This window comes from Harpia harpyja, chromosome 12 (genome assembly GCF_026419915.1).
Source record: "Harpia harpyja isolate bHarHar1 chromosome 12, bHarHar1 primary haplotype, whole genome shotgun sequence".
Classification (NCBI taxonomy): domain Eukaryota; kingdom Metazoa; phylum Chordata; class Aves; order Accipitriformes; family Accipitridae; genus Harpia; species Harpia harpyja.
The window spans coordinates 3,908,337-3,921,153 of NC_068951.1; the positions used below are offsets into that span (position 1 = coordinate 3,908,337).

At 39.2% G+C, this 12,817-nt stretch overlaps 1 protein-coding gene and 2 long non-coding RNA genes across 9 annotated transcripts in view; 1 reads left to right on the forward strand and 2 right to left on the reverse strand.

Annotated features, from left to right (window-relative positions):
• LOC128149565 (uncharacterized) overlaps positions 1-2,782 on the reverse strand; it is a 31,668-nt gene extending 28,886 nt beyond the window's left edge. For 3 of the 6 annotated variants that reach the window (XR_008237676.1, XR_008237677.1, XR_008237679.1), the window contains exons 1-3: positions 2,668-2,782; positions 1,761-1,799; positions 970-1,010 (exon numbers count right to left, since the gene is read on the reverse strand). This is a non-coding gene — a long non-coding RNA (uncharacterized LOC128149565). Of the gene's footprint in view, positions 1-969; positions 1,011-1,760; positions 1,804-2,071; positions 2,416-2,667 lie in introns of those variants that run through there. The other 3 variants (XR_008237678.1, XR_008237681.1, XR_008237680.1) reach the window with 3 other exon arrangements.
• RNFT1 (ring finger protein, transmembrane 1) lies at positions 2,644-11,888 on the forward strand. Of its 2 annotated transcripts, none has more exons than XM_052804909.1 (9): positions 2,644-2,752; positions 4,787-5,204; positions 5,523-5,599; positions 6,219-6,319; positions 6,887-7,040; positions 8,735-8,893; positions 9,744-9,809; positions 10,659-10,760; positions 10,954-11,888. In XM_052804909.1, the coding sequence occupies exons 2-9, from the start codon at positions 4,829-4,831 to the stop codon at positions 11,086-11,088; spliced, it is 1,170 nt and encodes a 389-aa protein (XP_052660869.1). In that variant the 5' UTR covers positions 2,644-2,752; positions 4,787-4,828; the 3' UTR covers positions 11,089-11,888. The 2 variants fall into 2 exon arrangements, with proteins under 2 accessions (XP_052660869.1, XP_052660871.1); XM_052804911.1 differs by having other exon boundaries at positions 4,787-5,150.
• LOC128149566 (uncharacterized) lies at positions 3,496-6,891 on the reverse strand. Its single transcript, XR_008237682.1, has 2 exons — positions 6,766-6,891; positions 3,496-6,484 (listed from the first exon to the last, which is right to left on the reverse strand). It is a non-coding gene; the product is annotated as an uncharacterized LOC128149566 (long non-coding RNA).
• Positions 11,889-12,817: the final 929 nt, after the last annotated feature.

Here is a 12,817-nt window from a genome sequence, read left to right on the forward strand (position 1 = left end):
AAAAGATTGAGCATTCAAAGCTCAGGAAGCATTCAAATTTTAAAGGTCATTTGAGCCTCTTGGCAAGACTTTCAAATCCTTCAAACAATTTAAATTAAGCCCTCTTAATTTTGCAAAAGTCTTCCATACTCAAGTAACATTTTGTGTAGAATGAAGACAACCAATAAAGCCTTTGAATATTCAGGACATTCTGCTATTTTACAGACTCTTGCAAGAAAACATTTTTTTATCATATCATTAACTACAATTCCTTTCCATGTATCTGAGATCAGTTTCTTTAAATTTCACTAAAGATGTATGCTGTACATCTAATTTTAAAGGACTAGTTCCTTCCATGCCTTCTCATGAAAAATAGCGATATTACAGCTATTAATCTGCTCTATGCAGGAAGACTTCTGCAAAGCTCCTTCAGGAATTAGGACTAGGATACAAAGTATTTTCTTCTAATATTTCTATGTATAGAACTAGCTCTCAGCAACTTTAGTACAGACTAACTGTTGAAAAGGTAAGTATTATGCTGCCAGGGCATCACCGGCAGAGTTCCACGAGGATTGGTGTTTGTTCTAATGTTGTCTCATGCATTTAACAATCACAGGAAAAGCAGATATACGCTGATGAAATCTGCTGATAGCATCAATTAAGGAGGTACCACCTACACCTAGGAGGATGAGAAAGTCTGGGACTTATCTGAGTGTATATATACACCTGAAAACATGCCTGGACACTGATTCAACTGTCTGCATGAAATTTATGGGCATCCTAGGAGGAGAGTCCAAAATACAGATTGGTAAATTTATTACTAGGTATTACATGACCCAATGTGTGCAATACCCATGGGAAAAGAATTCCAATTTTATGTTAATAATCTCTGAAATCTTTCTTGTGTCAGGAGTTACTAAATCCAGAGGTCCTTAATAGCACCATGAAAACATACCTGTTAAATAACAACATCACTGAAGAGTTACATACCTTCTAATGAGCTGCGAATTGGAGATAAATCAGCAAGTGACCTGCATGAGCAAACATTATTGATTAATAAGCTGCCATCAATTAATTTCATATTTCCAGTGCATGTAACAATGAGAAACAGTTTGAGAACAATTTTGATTTAACACTACATTTGTACTTTAATGCATTTTTTAATTACAAAAAAGAAACAGCTGAACGAGGCTTTTGTATTTATACACTCCCAAGCAATGTACAGAAGGCATGCATAATTTCCAACCATAAAATACTATTTAAAAATAAAAGATTTATAATTGCTTTTCCTGATTTGAGAATCAAATTAAGATTTGTCACATTGTCCTTCATAATCCAAACACTATGCGAATGACTAACTGAGCAAAGAGTAAGAGAATGAACAATATGGCACAGCATAAGTCACACACAACAGTTCTGCGTTATCCTTGGAAGGATGGAGATATAGCCGTATAATTCTTAGAGTGCTTCCAGCCAAGCATCTGAAATCTGCATTGGTGCGGCTACTGAGCAGCATTGTGATAATTAGGCAGAAGTACTATACAAATTAGAAGGTCTTCTGAGTTCAGAAGGCCTACAGGAACAGAAGGCTTGTGGGTTTGTTTAATACTTAAGCGTATCTGTAGTAACTAGCCCAGGTTTCTTCCAATACATCAGCCACGGCCCAAGTGAAATGCAGAGGATATGAGGCCTGAAATTTCCAGTCAAGAAATTCTAGATACAGATTCCAAAAACATCATAAAAGTAGATCAAACTGCTGCAGATGCCTCCTTAAAACCTACCTCTAACAGCAACAGAGATGTATCCACTGTTTCCAGCTTCTTCCTCAAGTACAAAAGAGAAAGTCTATTGTTAGATGGTTCGTGTTACTAAACAGGCCACTTAGCTCTTCTAAACACTTAAGTTTTTCACCACATGAGATCTGATGTCTAAGTGCCCATCCTTTCCCTCTCCCAGGGTTTCTGACCCCACAGCATTTCTGTATTTAAAATTTTGAATTAAAACAGTATTTCTGTTTTAACTCAAAACGACACAGGACCCATTTTCAAAACCTCTCAGATATTAGGCACCGGTTTCCGTGTGAGCTGCATACCTAAACACTTTTAGAAAAATATCAGAGCCAAGGAAAACAGATGCCATTTCTGGATGCAAACTAATTTATTCAAGAGCATATTTTGAAAGAAAACCCTGTATCTATTTAATTTCAAGCTTCTCCTAAGAGCTACAGCAGCGTTAACTAGGGCAGCATTTTCCTCAGGTTTCCTAGGAGGCAAAGCCAATTTCCAAACAGCAGGACTTCCCTGCGGTGAGCGCTAATCGCCACCGAGAAGTAACGATACCGCAGTATATATATATTTATATACATTTCTTGATTTCCTTCGTTATTATTACCTTCCAGATTAATTTTAATTGAGACTTTAAATAAAAAGCAACAGGAACCACTGCCCCCCCACCCCCACCCGCCCCGTTTGGCGGGCCCGGACCGCGGCCTGTCCCCAGCCCTCAGGCTGAGGCGACCTCCCCCACCCCCCGCGGCCGCCTCCCCGTCCCCTGACGGGGCGAAGGCCTCGGCTGAGTCGCGGCCACCCGTTGCCAGAGCAACGCCCCAGCTCGGGGCCTTCCTCCTCCTCCTCCTCCCCTCACGGCTCCTCCTCTTCCTCCCCCCCCGCCGCGCCCTCTCCCACCCACTCGGCCTCGACGGCGGCGATGGAGGCGGCCGGCGGCCGCGGCCTGGGCAGCGGCGCCGGCCGGGAGGCGCCGGCCGCCTGATGAGGTACCGCCGCCGGGCCGCGGGTTGGCGCCTCGCCTTGGCTTAGTGCAGGGGAGGGTGGGAAAGGGGTTCCCGGCGGCCGATCCCCCTCAGAGCCCCGGGCGGGTGGGGGGGGGGGGGGGGGAAGAAGCGGGGACGCGCCTCGCAGGGTCACCCCCCCGCCCTGCACCGGGGCTTCTGTGGTAGGCCGGCGGGGCCGCCCCTGCGCTGCCCTCGGCGGCACCCGGCCTCCCGCCGCCTCCGAGGGGGCGGGCGGCGAGTTCCAGCGGCGGCGCGGCCCTGAGAGGGGCCGCGGGTGAGGCCGCCGCGGCCCAGTGGCCGGCGGGAGCGAGCAGCGGCGGGCGGGGGGGGGAGCGTCTCCTCAGGCGCGGTGGGAGGCCGCGGGCGGGAAGAGGTGGGGAATGCTCGAGGGGAGGCTTTATCAAATACCGTCTTTTATCTAATTGGGGGGGGAGGGGGAATTCTGGAAGCCTGCGTGCGGATTTCTTACGCTTTGAAATCCCGTTTAATAACTTAGTTATTTAAAAGTTTTTTCGGCAGAGCGCCAGGGGAAGCTGCACTACTCAAACAATGGGATCGCTCGCTTTTTTTTGAACACCGAGCTGTCAGTTTCTGCAGAAGCAGGCCCTAAACCACTAAGTGAAGAGTGCTAATGAGATTTTTATTTTTTTTTATTCCCCCCCTTTTAAAAAATGGCATTCGTGGCCTGATCCTGCAGACACACTGAGCGATACTGTTCACACGTGTCAATACTATCTCCAGTTTATTGGCTTTATTCATGTGCATAAAATTACAGAACATGAATCTTGGCTGGATTAAAGTATGATGTAATCTTTGGCCAACAAAAATACAGTAGTAGCAGCAGCATTTCTAAATGGTGGTAAGTTCCCCTATTCGGATATTGTTTAAATTCATGCAATTGACTCATCTAATCTAATTTCCATTTTAAAGGCTAAAGAATTCTAGGTTTGTGCAAATATATCAAAAACTTCCTGCAGTGCAAAATCAATTTTGCTTTAAACTTTTTGTATCCCCAGTGAAACTAGCTGTGTATGTATGCTAAGCTTTGGAAAAAATAATTTCAGAGAGGAATCTGGAAGAGTTTGAACTACTGAAAAAGGATTATAACAAAATTCCCGATGTCTCAATAATATTATTCGATAGCAACAAGTATTGTGCCAAATCTGGCTTCAAAGCATTCTCCAAAACCATTACCCTCACGTAACACCAGTCCAGAGAAGTATATTTAACACTATTTGACAAATGTAAAGACTGACACAGAAGTGAAAAACTGCCCTAGAAGACAACAGAAAGATGTCAGCAGAAAGAAATAAAACCTCATTTGGGTGGTCTCACTGTTAGATTACGGCTTGTTGGCTGCACTTATTTTTTCACCTAGCCCATATGGTCCAGGCTTTTTTAAATGCTGCTTAGAAAATGGACTAACCTGGTTCTGCTCACCCAGACAGGATAATCTTGTTAATCTCATAATGGCCCTCAATTTTGAGCATGCACTGGCTTTTGACTAGACTTGTCCCTGAACAAATGCTTACCATTTTATGGATGCATGTAAATGTACTCTGCTTCCTTCCCATCATTGTTTGCTCCTTCTTTGGCCTACAACTCTTTGTATTTTTGTGAAATTATGCAGCACTTCTAAGATCTCTTCTGTACAAGGTAGTGCTGGTCTCCTATTTAGCAGCTTTTGCTGTTCTGATTTGCGCTGAAGCAACTTTAGATTTTACTAAGGCAGCCAGATTCACTGCAGGCTAGAAAATCTACACGTGAATGAAAGGAAGTCATTTAATACGGCACATAGAAAACTGCCCCATGGAGAACAGGGTGCAAACCCAGCATTCCAGCTTTCAGAATGAAGACAAACAATCTCTCTCAGAGAGAGAATCTTTACTTCATGCAGGCAATCACTCAGTACAATCTGTTGTATTTTGGTGTTGGGTTTTTTGTTGTGGGTTTTTTTTTTTCCCCTTGAACTAGTTCTCTCTTCCTTCACCTGTGACTTTTTATATCCCACTCTAGGAGACAAAATAGCAAGAATCTGGACCAGAAAAAACTCCCACCATGCAACCAAACTGCAGTCATCTCCACAACATCCAAGGGAGTGGTGATGACTCTTCATCTTCTCAGAGCGCCCACGCAGTGAGGTTGTCAGGAGAGAGCTCATGCCATCTTAGCGGAGATGTTCGCATACAGCTAAACTCTGCTGTGGGAGAAGCCAGAGAAAATGCAAGTTCCCGGCATTCAAGGCCGGGTTCCCAAAGTCGCTCACACGGACATGCCCACAGCGAAGCAGGGGGGCTTGACGACTCCACTCCAGACTCAGAGGAACACAGCGGCAGCTCCCTCTCAGAGCTCAGATACCTCCTCCAGTGGCTGCACAAAAGTCTGCCGTATATCTTGATTCTGTGTGTCAAATTGATCATGCAGCATATAATTGGTAGAGTATAACAAAATAAGGTCTGAGGGAACAGACCCTCTCCCAAAGAGAAATACTAATAACCATGCCTGAAATATAATTAAATTTATTTTTAGCTTTATTTGCTTTATTCATCAGAAAGAGAGACTTACCAAACTACATTTCAGTGGCTTCTGTCTCCTTTGCTGGCATATGTACAATGTGCTTAATTATTATGGCTTGATAGTCTGAGCTATTAATTGTAATTACAAAGACATATTAGAAGTGGCTGGTTTTTTAACCCACTTTAGTAATTTTTTTTCATTTTCTTGTGTATAACTGACCCTTTTTTCCTAATAGGCATTTCTCTTGGAATTGGGCTGCTAACAACTTATATGTATGCAAACAAAAGCATAGTAAATCAGGTTTTTCTAAGAGTAAGTATCACCCTATGCAACAAAATTCTGTAAGTTAACCTTTATCCATCAATTTTTGAAAGAAATGTGAATGGAGATACTGTTTTTTTACCTAATAATATTAGGTGTCAAGGCTTCAAGATGGAAGTCAAGTCTTAATGCTTCTGTACAGTGTAGAGCTTCTCAGATAAGTAAGGTTTGCAAAATTCAAAAAGAGTTCCCCCTTGCCCCTCTTGACTTTGAACACTGAAATCACTTCAACTGATATAAGCTTTTTGGAATTTATGGGAGAACTTCTTAACTGTATTTGTGGAATCAAATAGCAGTTGACAGTTTCAAACTTTCAGTTGTCTCCATTCACTGCCAAAGGAAAACTTGTTGTTCTTTCAGAGTGGGTTGGATTTTGGTTGTGTTTTTAGAAGAAACCATGATACACATAGAAATTGTTATGCTGAAAACATTAAAATTACTGCTTTACCTTTCCATTGAGTTCTCCTATTTTATTTGACCTAAAATCACTAAGATCGAATCCTCTAGTAGTAAGTCTGTTCAGGTGCAGCAGACTTTGTGCTTTGGAGATATATTTAAGACACTGATACTGAGATAAGGACTGTAATATGTCTTTACAATTATCTTACAGGAACGGTGCTCCAAGTTGCAATGTGCTTGGTTACTAGTATACCTAACTGGATCATCTCTCCTCTTGTATTACACCTTTCATTCTCAGTCACTGTATTACAGGTAAGTAGATGAACATCTCTACTCACATCATAAATTACTCAAAATGTTTCCAGTTAATATTTAATTTTATCTGGGCTGCTGCTGTTTTTCTTTAATTGTGGCATTGGTTTCTCCTTCATTTTAATCTCCATTCCTCCTCTTCGGCCAAACTGAACAGGTGCTGTCCTTAAAAACAGTATGTTGGAATTTGCAAGGTTAGACCCCATACTCAATGGCACTACTGTACCACAGGGAATGTAATGGTTGTGATTCCTGGCTTTGACCATGCCACCTTGCCTTTGGAATACTGAAGATGGCATTCTGGGGCTCTACGGAGTTTGTGTCTCCGATTTATTTTTTTTCCCTTACATTCCGTAGGTACAGTCTTGGCTGTAGAAGGTTCAAAAATTGAAAGGTTGTCAGAAATCATAAATGATCAATTTGCAATAAAGAATTCATTTTCTTACCAAATATTTTTCTGCTGTGTAAACCAGGTTTCCTTTTTCAATTAAACCTGTCGTGATAGTCTCTGGTTATGCTTTCCTCTAAATAGGGTGCTCCAGTAACTTCTGATAATTCTTTTTGTAGCTTAATCTTCTTAAACCCTACTGTGGATTTTATGAACTTCTGGGAGGTACTTTGGATTGTGGGAGTCACAGACTTTATTCTGAAATTCCTCTTCATGGGCTTCAAGTGCTTTATTCTCTTGGTGCCTTCTTTTATGATGTCCTTTAAATCCAAGGTAAGGAAACAAGTTATATTTTTTGCTTCCTTGTGAAGATTCTTTTATGGTAAAATTAGCTAATTATTAAATTCTACCCAGAGAAAAGTCTTTTTAATTAAAGGTCTGTATATAATCCACCACTACATTGTGGGTGAGAAAACCCTGTAGATTTCATGTTCTTCCCTGCTTGGTGCTAAGGAAGGTTTACAGTCTGATCTGAAACAATTGCTTGTATTATGTCATCGGATAAATGGGTTTATTTCTGTCTCTAAGTGGGGGGGCAGTGAAGAAACCTTTTATTTGCTGCAATGTAACAACGTGTATACAGGTGGTTAGAATGGAGCAGCTGAAGCACAGTAAATTTTTAGCATGCTCAACAGTAACTGACATGGGAAGATTTTAGGTCTGCGCATGCAAACAGCTGTTTTTTTCCATCTCTTAAAATAATTCTGAATTTTCTTTCTGTTAATAAACTTAAGCAATATTTGTGTCAGATCAATGAATTTGATTCATAGCTTAATTCCTCAAACCAGTGAAGCTTAATAATTTTCACAGAAGCCTACACTGGTTGGTGGGGTATTTATTTTTATCTGCTTCCCGAGGTGAGACAGGCAAACCCAATTAGATTTTATGTCAAAATAGCAAATACTAGTACTGGTTAAAAAAAAAAAATATTATGAACTGTAATTATTATGTGGTAGCATTTGAACAGGATGTTTCAGTAGGTTTTATCTTTTAAAATGTACCAGAACAAGTTTTTCTCGGGTACAACTGATTTCTCTAAATACCAGTTTATAATCAAGATCTCTATTTTTTTTCTACAGCTAGTGATAGAACACCCAAAAAATAGTTATTGAAAATTCCATTACACCAACTGTGACCTAAACTGTGGCTAAATTAAAGAAGGAATCTGGTCAATAGTGGCAAATTGTGGCATTATCCAGTGTACATTATAGAAAGAGTACTTCTTCCCTAATATAAATAGTTTTAAAGACAAAATTAAGGAAATAAAGTAAGACCTAAGCTAAATATCTATGATTATACATGCACACAGACACAGTGCTCTGCGCAGGACACTTGTGCTTTGTCATTGTTATTCAGTAATTTTTAGGGTGTCGTTGAACTCTGTTTAGCTGGTCAGTCCAGCTACCCTAGGCTTCTTTCCTGGCCCCCCAATTTTCTTATCACCCCATCACCCCAGGACTTAATTATCACAAGATAAGGCTTCTTACACAGGCACGAAATAATGTTTACAGGAAAAAAGTTTGTAATTTATATTTCTTAATAAAAGAATGGGCCTTACTCTCACTTTTTAATCCTGAATGCAGGACACAACGCTGCTAATGACAAGCTGATCTACGTGGACCAAATTTTTCTTATTTTCCTTTTTCATGTAACTTTTATTTTCTTTTTTAATGCTTATGAAATTAAGTCTGATAGCATTGCTAAGTAGGTAGGCATCTGACAAAGCCATCCTATTTTAGCCTATTAATTTGATTTTCTGCAGTACAGCCATCAATTGTGGTGGTATTATTTGTACAGTTGTGGTGAGACCCATCATCTGGTCTCCATTCTTTTTCATGCTTCATATTTAGTTGTTTCAAGATACTATGAGAGGAGGTTACTCAAAAGAGTAACAATGCATCTTTTCTCTATTTTAAAAATCCTTTGTGTTTTAAATCTTGAGCAATTCCTTTGCGTGTCTTGCTTAGGGCTACTGGTACATGCTGTTAGAAGAACTCTGCCAGTATTACCGTATGTTTGTCCCCATACCAGTTTGGTTCCGTTATCTTATTGGCTATGGGGAGCTGGACAGTGTACTAGGATGGACCCTTGGGATATTGCTGGGCCTTCTCTACCTCATCCTAAAAGTACGTAAGCTTTATAATCCTCTCAAACTATTTTGTAGTAATTATCACTGGAGGGTTAGAGACATATAAACTAACATGTTTCTGAAAGTTCCCCTGTGTTTGAACTGACCTGCAAGTCGATGCTTCAGTTTAACTGATACAGCCTTCCAAAACTGATAGTAAAACTGGCTCAGGACACTAAATCTTCTTTTTCTTGCACCTGTTCTGGGAATGGATTGGGGTTGCATAGCAAAGAACACTATTACTATAGGTCCCCTCACATCAGACACTGATCAGACTGTTATCTGATATCGAGGAAAAGAGCTTGCAAAAATAAAGGTAAAATGAATGGCTCAAAGAATCAGCATATTCCAGGAAAGTAGATTTTCTCTCTGCTAGAGTATCCTGTGTGATGCTAAACAAGTTAAAAATAAGTGTTCATACTGGCTGTCTACTTCACCAAAGAGCTCATCTGCCCCAAATGTAACCAGACTCAGTACAAGTCTGGCTTTGAACATGAAAAATACTTTATAATGCTATGGTATCTTAATTACAAGTCTAAAGACTATTGCATATATGATAATAATGCTGATATATTTGCACTTGAGTGCTTCATTTCAGAACCTCAACACTATTTTTCTTTTAAAGAACAGACTCCTACTGGGAAAAAAACTTGAGGCTAAATTCATACTTTGGTTACGTATTAAGCAACTAAAATAGGGTCAGTCTGAATTATAACTTTACTTATCTTCCTGCCAACATCAAACTAGCAGTGAGACTTCCAGTGCTGGAATCTGCACAAAAGCTTGGAAGCTTTTTAGTTCACAGAGAAAAATACTAAGCATAACTCAGGTTTTCTTTCCCATTTCAGCTTTTGAGCTTTTTTGGACAATTGAGAAACTTCAGGCAGGTCTTACGGATATTTTGTACACGACCAGTGAGTACTGAATTCTCTTATGACAAAACAATAAACCCAATTTACATGAAAATACTTATTTTTTAAAATACCTCATTCCTATATTACTTTGTATTGTTCTAGCAATAGACAACTGCATTTTTAAAGTAAACCCTGTATCCTTGTTCTCCTCTTTTGCAGTCTGAATTCCTTGACTGTGTGATTACGTTGTCATCTGAATAACAACAAAAACAACCCCCAAAAAATCTATTCTGCATGTCTCTTCAGATAAACATATGTGAAATAACATACCCTTTTTGTCCTGCTTCCTACTTTTTAACTGGAATAAATATTGGTTGGATGCAGGCTGAGCTTTGTGCTGAAATATAGTGAGAATTGAAGCTTGCCAAAATAACTGACATGCAAGTAACTTCTGTTAGATTATCTAGAAACTTAACAATTCTTTCTCTGTAGTAAGAGGTATTGTTTAGAGTCTACTATTCATGCAGTAAAATGTATAGCACAGTGTCACTGAACTAAAAAGAATAATAAAGCACTTCTCATTTTCTAAGTGCTCTCTTGATCAGATTGGAATTTAACAGTGTTTTGCTCGGACGTCACTGTTAAAACAAAACTGCTACAGATTTTTCCAGTAACTGTGATTGGGGAAGATATTAACTAGACAGCATGGTAAGTAGGAGCATATAAGCTTTAGACCCCAAGACAGCTATTAAAAAAGTTAGCAACATTTTGTTGGATTAGGGATTGACTAGTGTTCCTGACATGGCAGCCCTTATTCCCAATTTCTTTCTGTCCTGGTATTTTTGTGTTTCGTTTTGGCCTCCCCCCCTCCCAGAAACTAATATCTGCTGAAAATATCTTGGTTTACAGCACTATGGGGTGACAGCCAGCAAGAGACAGTGTTCTGAATCGGATGATATTTGTTCAATCTGCCAAGCTGAATTTCAGAAGCCTATTCTGCTTATCTGTCAGGTAATACACATAATCAGAGTTATTTTTTGCAAACTTAAGAATATTTTAAACAACTGGTAAACAGAATAACATAAAGTTAGATTAGTGAGTGTATGTCTTCTGATTATTTTTAGAAATCAGGCTATGCAAATAATATACCGTCTTATAAATGGAAGAGCTTAGGAGCTCTAAGTTCTCATTCTTTTCATTACAGCACACATTTTGTGAAGAATGCATCTCTTTATGGTTTAATAGAGAAAAAACGTGTCCACTCTGCAGAACTGTTATTTCAGACCATGTTAACAAGTGGAAGGATGGAGCTACATCTATGCATCTACAGATTTTCTAAAGCATGTCAAATAACTTGTTTTACAGTTTGTTTGTTCAAGCTAAGGTTTTTCAGTTTACTGCAGATTAAATTGTAGGTGGCACAAGGAATGAGTTTCCAAATTCTAGATATCATGCTTCTATGAAATGTTCCAGCATTTAAAACAGTGCAGAAAATGTTAACTTGACCTTCTTAAGTTTTCAGAATGAATGCAGAAAAGCCAGCATTGCTTCTCTTCTGATTCTTGTAGGAAACAATCAAGTCCTTGAAAAACGCTGCATTACTTTTTGCAGCAGCTTCTTAATTCAGCATTTTTTTAAAAAGTTTAAGTAGTGTTCCAGACTGTACTAAATTGTATTTATCCTTCTAACATGACTCAAACCAAAAGGTCAACCTATCAATTTTATTATGAGCAAATTTTATACTCTGGACTACAGTGAGAATTAGAGCTACTTGTCACACTTGGCATTAAAGATCCTTTAATGCTTGCCCAATAGATGAGAGAAATTAGCTTCTTATTCATGCACCTGTAACAGCAACTATTTCTCACTGTACCTGGAGATAAGCCACAAGAATAAGATGTTTCCCCTTTAGGTTCTTGTAGACTTCTAATGGATCTTTGGCTTAATACATAAACCAACCACTGATGTTAGTTTTTTACTTAGTATTTTATAAAGTTGGTATTTTTAAAACAAATCTTTAATATTATATTTTTGTCATAACAGGAACCAGATTTTCTTACAGGGGAGAATCTATTTTATACTATATTTGCAATTTGTAGTATGCATAAAAATCAGAGAGAATAAATGCCTTTAAATCTATTTGTTTGGTGCATGTTGAATAAAGACACAAGATTCATTACTGTTTCAGTATTAACTTACATGTAAGCACGTAACAGCAGCTCACTGCTAGGTATACTTTTCCTGTTAAACTAAAGTCTCTGAAAAACAAAAAACCTCCAAATGCTACAACTTATTCATGACTAGTCTTTATGCTAATTATAGAGCTAACTTATGTATAATCTCACTTTTTTTTTCCTGCTTGTCTTTTTTCACCTTGCTATTCAGATAAGACTGTAAAAAAACCACTTAAATTATTCTGTTACAGCAGAGTTAAATTGAGTTGCCATTAACTTGAGCTTGTCTTAACTGAGTACCTTTAGGAAACTTCTAAATTTGGGGGATCCCCCCCCGAATTAAAAAGTTAAACACTTACTTGATGAATGCTGTAGCAACTCAAATTGCCAGGCAGGCTGACAGAGTACTATAAAGTTGCAGCTGACACAGCCAGATTTATAGAGCTGACAGGGCATGATGGGAGAGTGCCCTTAAAGGTAAAGCTACAAGTGTAATACTAGTAGAATTTAGTATTCTGAATAAAAATCTAATGAGATGGAAGATTCAAGCTAAGAGGTATCATTTTATCTTCAACCTGGGTTTTGCTATAGCATGCTGTGTATTTGCTAATTGTATTTTTGTTTGAAGTTTACTGCAGTTCAGAGTAAATATGCCCTATGATTGTTCCACCATGGTATCCGAGTCACTGGGGAAAAAGACTCCAGCTTAAAGAAAACAGGCAAAAGCTTCTAAGTCTGTAATTGGAAACTTATGGGAGTAGAAGAGACTTATTCTCATGGAAGCCCTTCCCAGCAGGTGAGGTACTTAGTTTGGAGAATGTGCAGCTGAACAGTTTGAGAGCAGTCCTGAGGCTGGCAGGGAAGAATTAAGAGCTTGGCCACAGCCAGAGTAAT

Coding starts and splice junctions, on each gene's coding strand:
- RNFT1 (XM_052804909.1), top strand. CDS start 4,829: ATGCAACCAAACTGCAGTCATCTCCACAACATCCAAGGGAGTGGTGAT. Junction 6,320..6,886: donor TCTCAGTCACTGTATTACAG/GTAAGTAGATGA, acceptor TTCTTTTTGTAG/CTTAATCTTCTTAAACCCTA. Junction 9,810..10,658: donor GGATATTTTGTACACGACCA/GTGAGTACTGAA, acceptor CTTGGTTTACAG/CACTATGGGGTGACAGCCAG.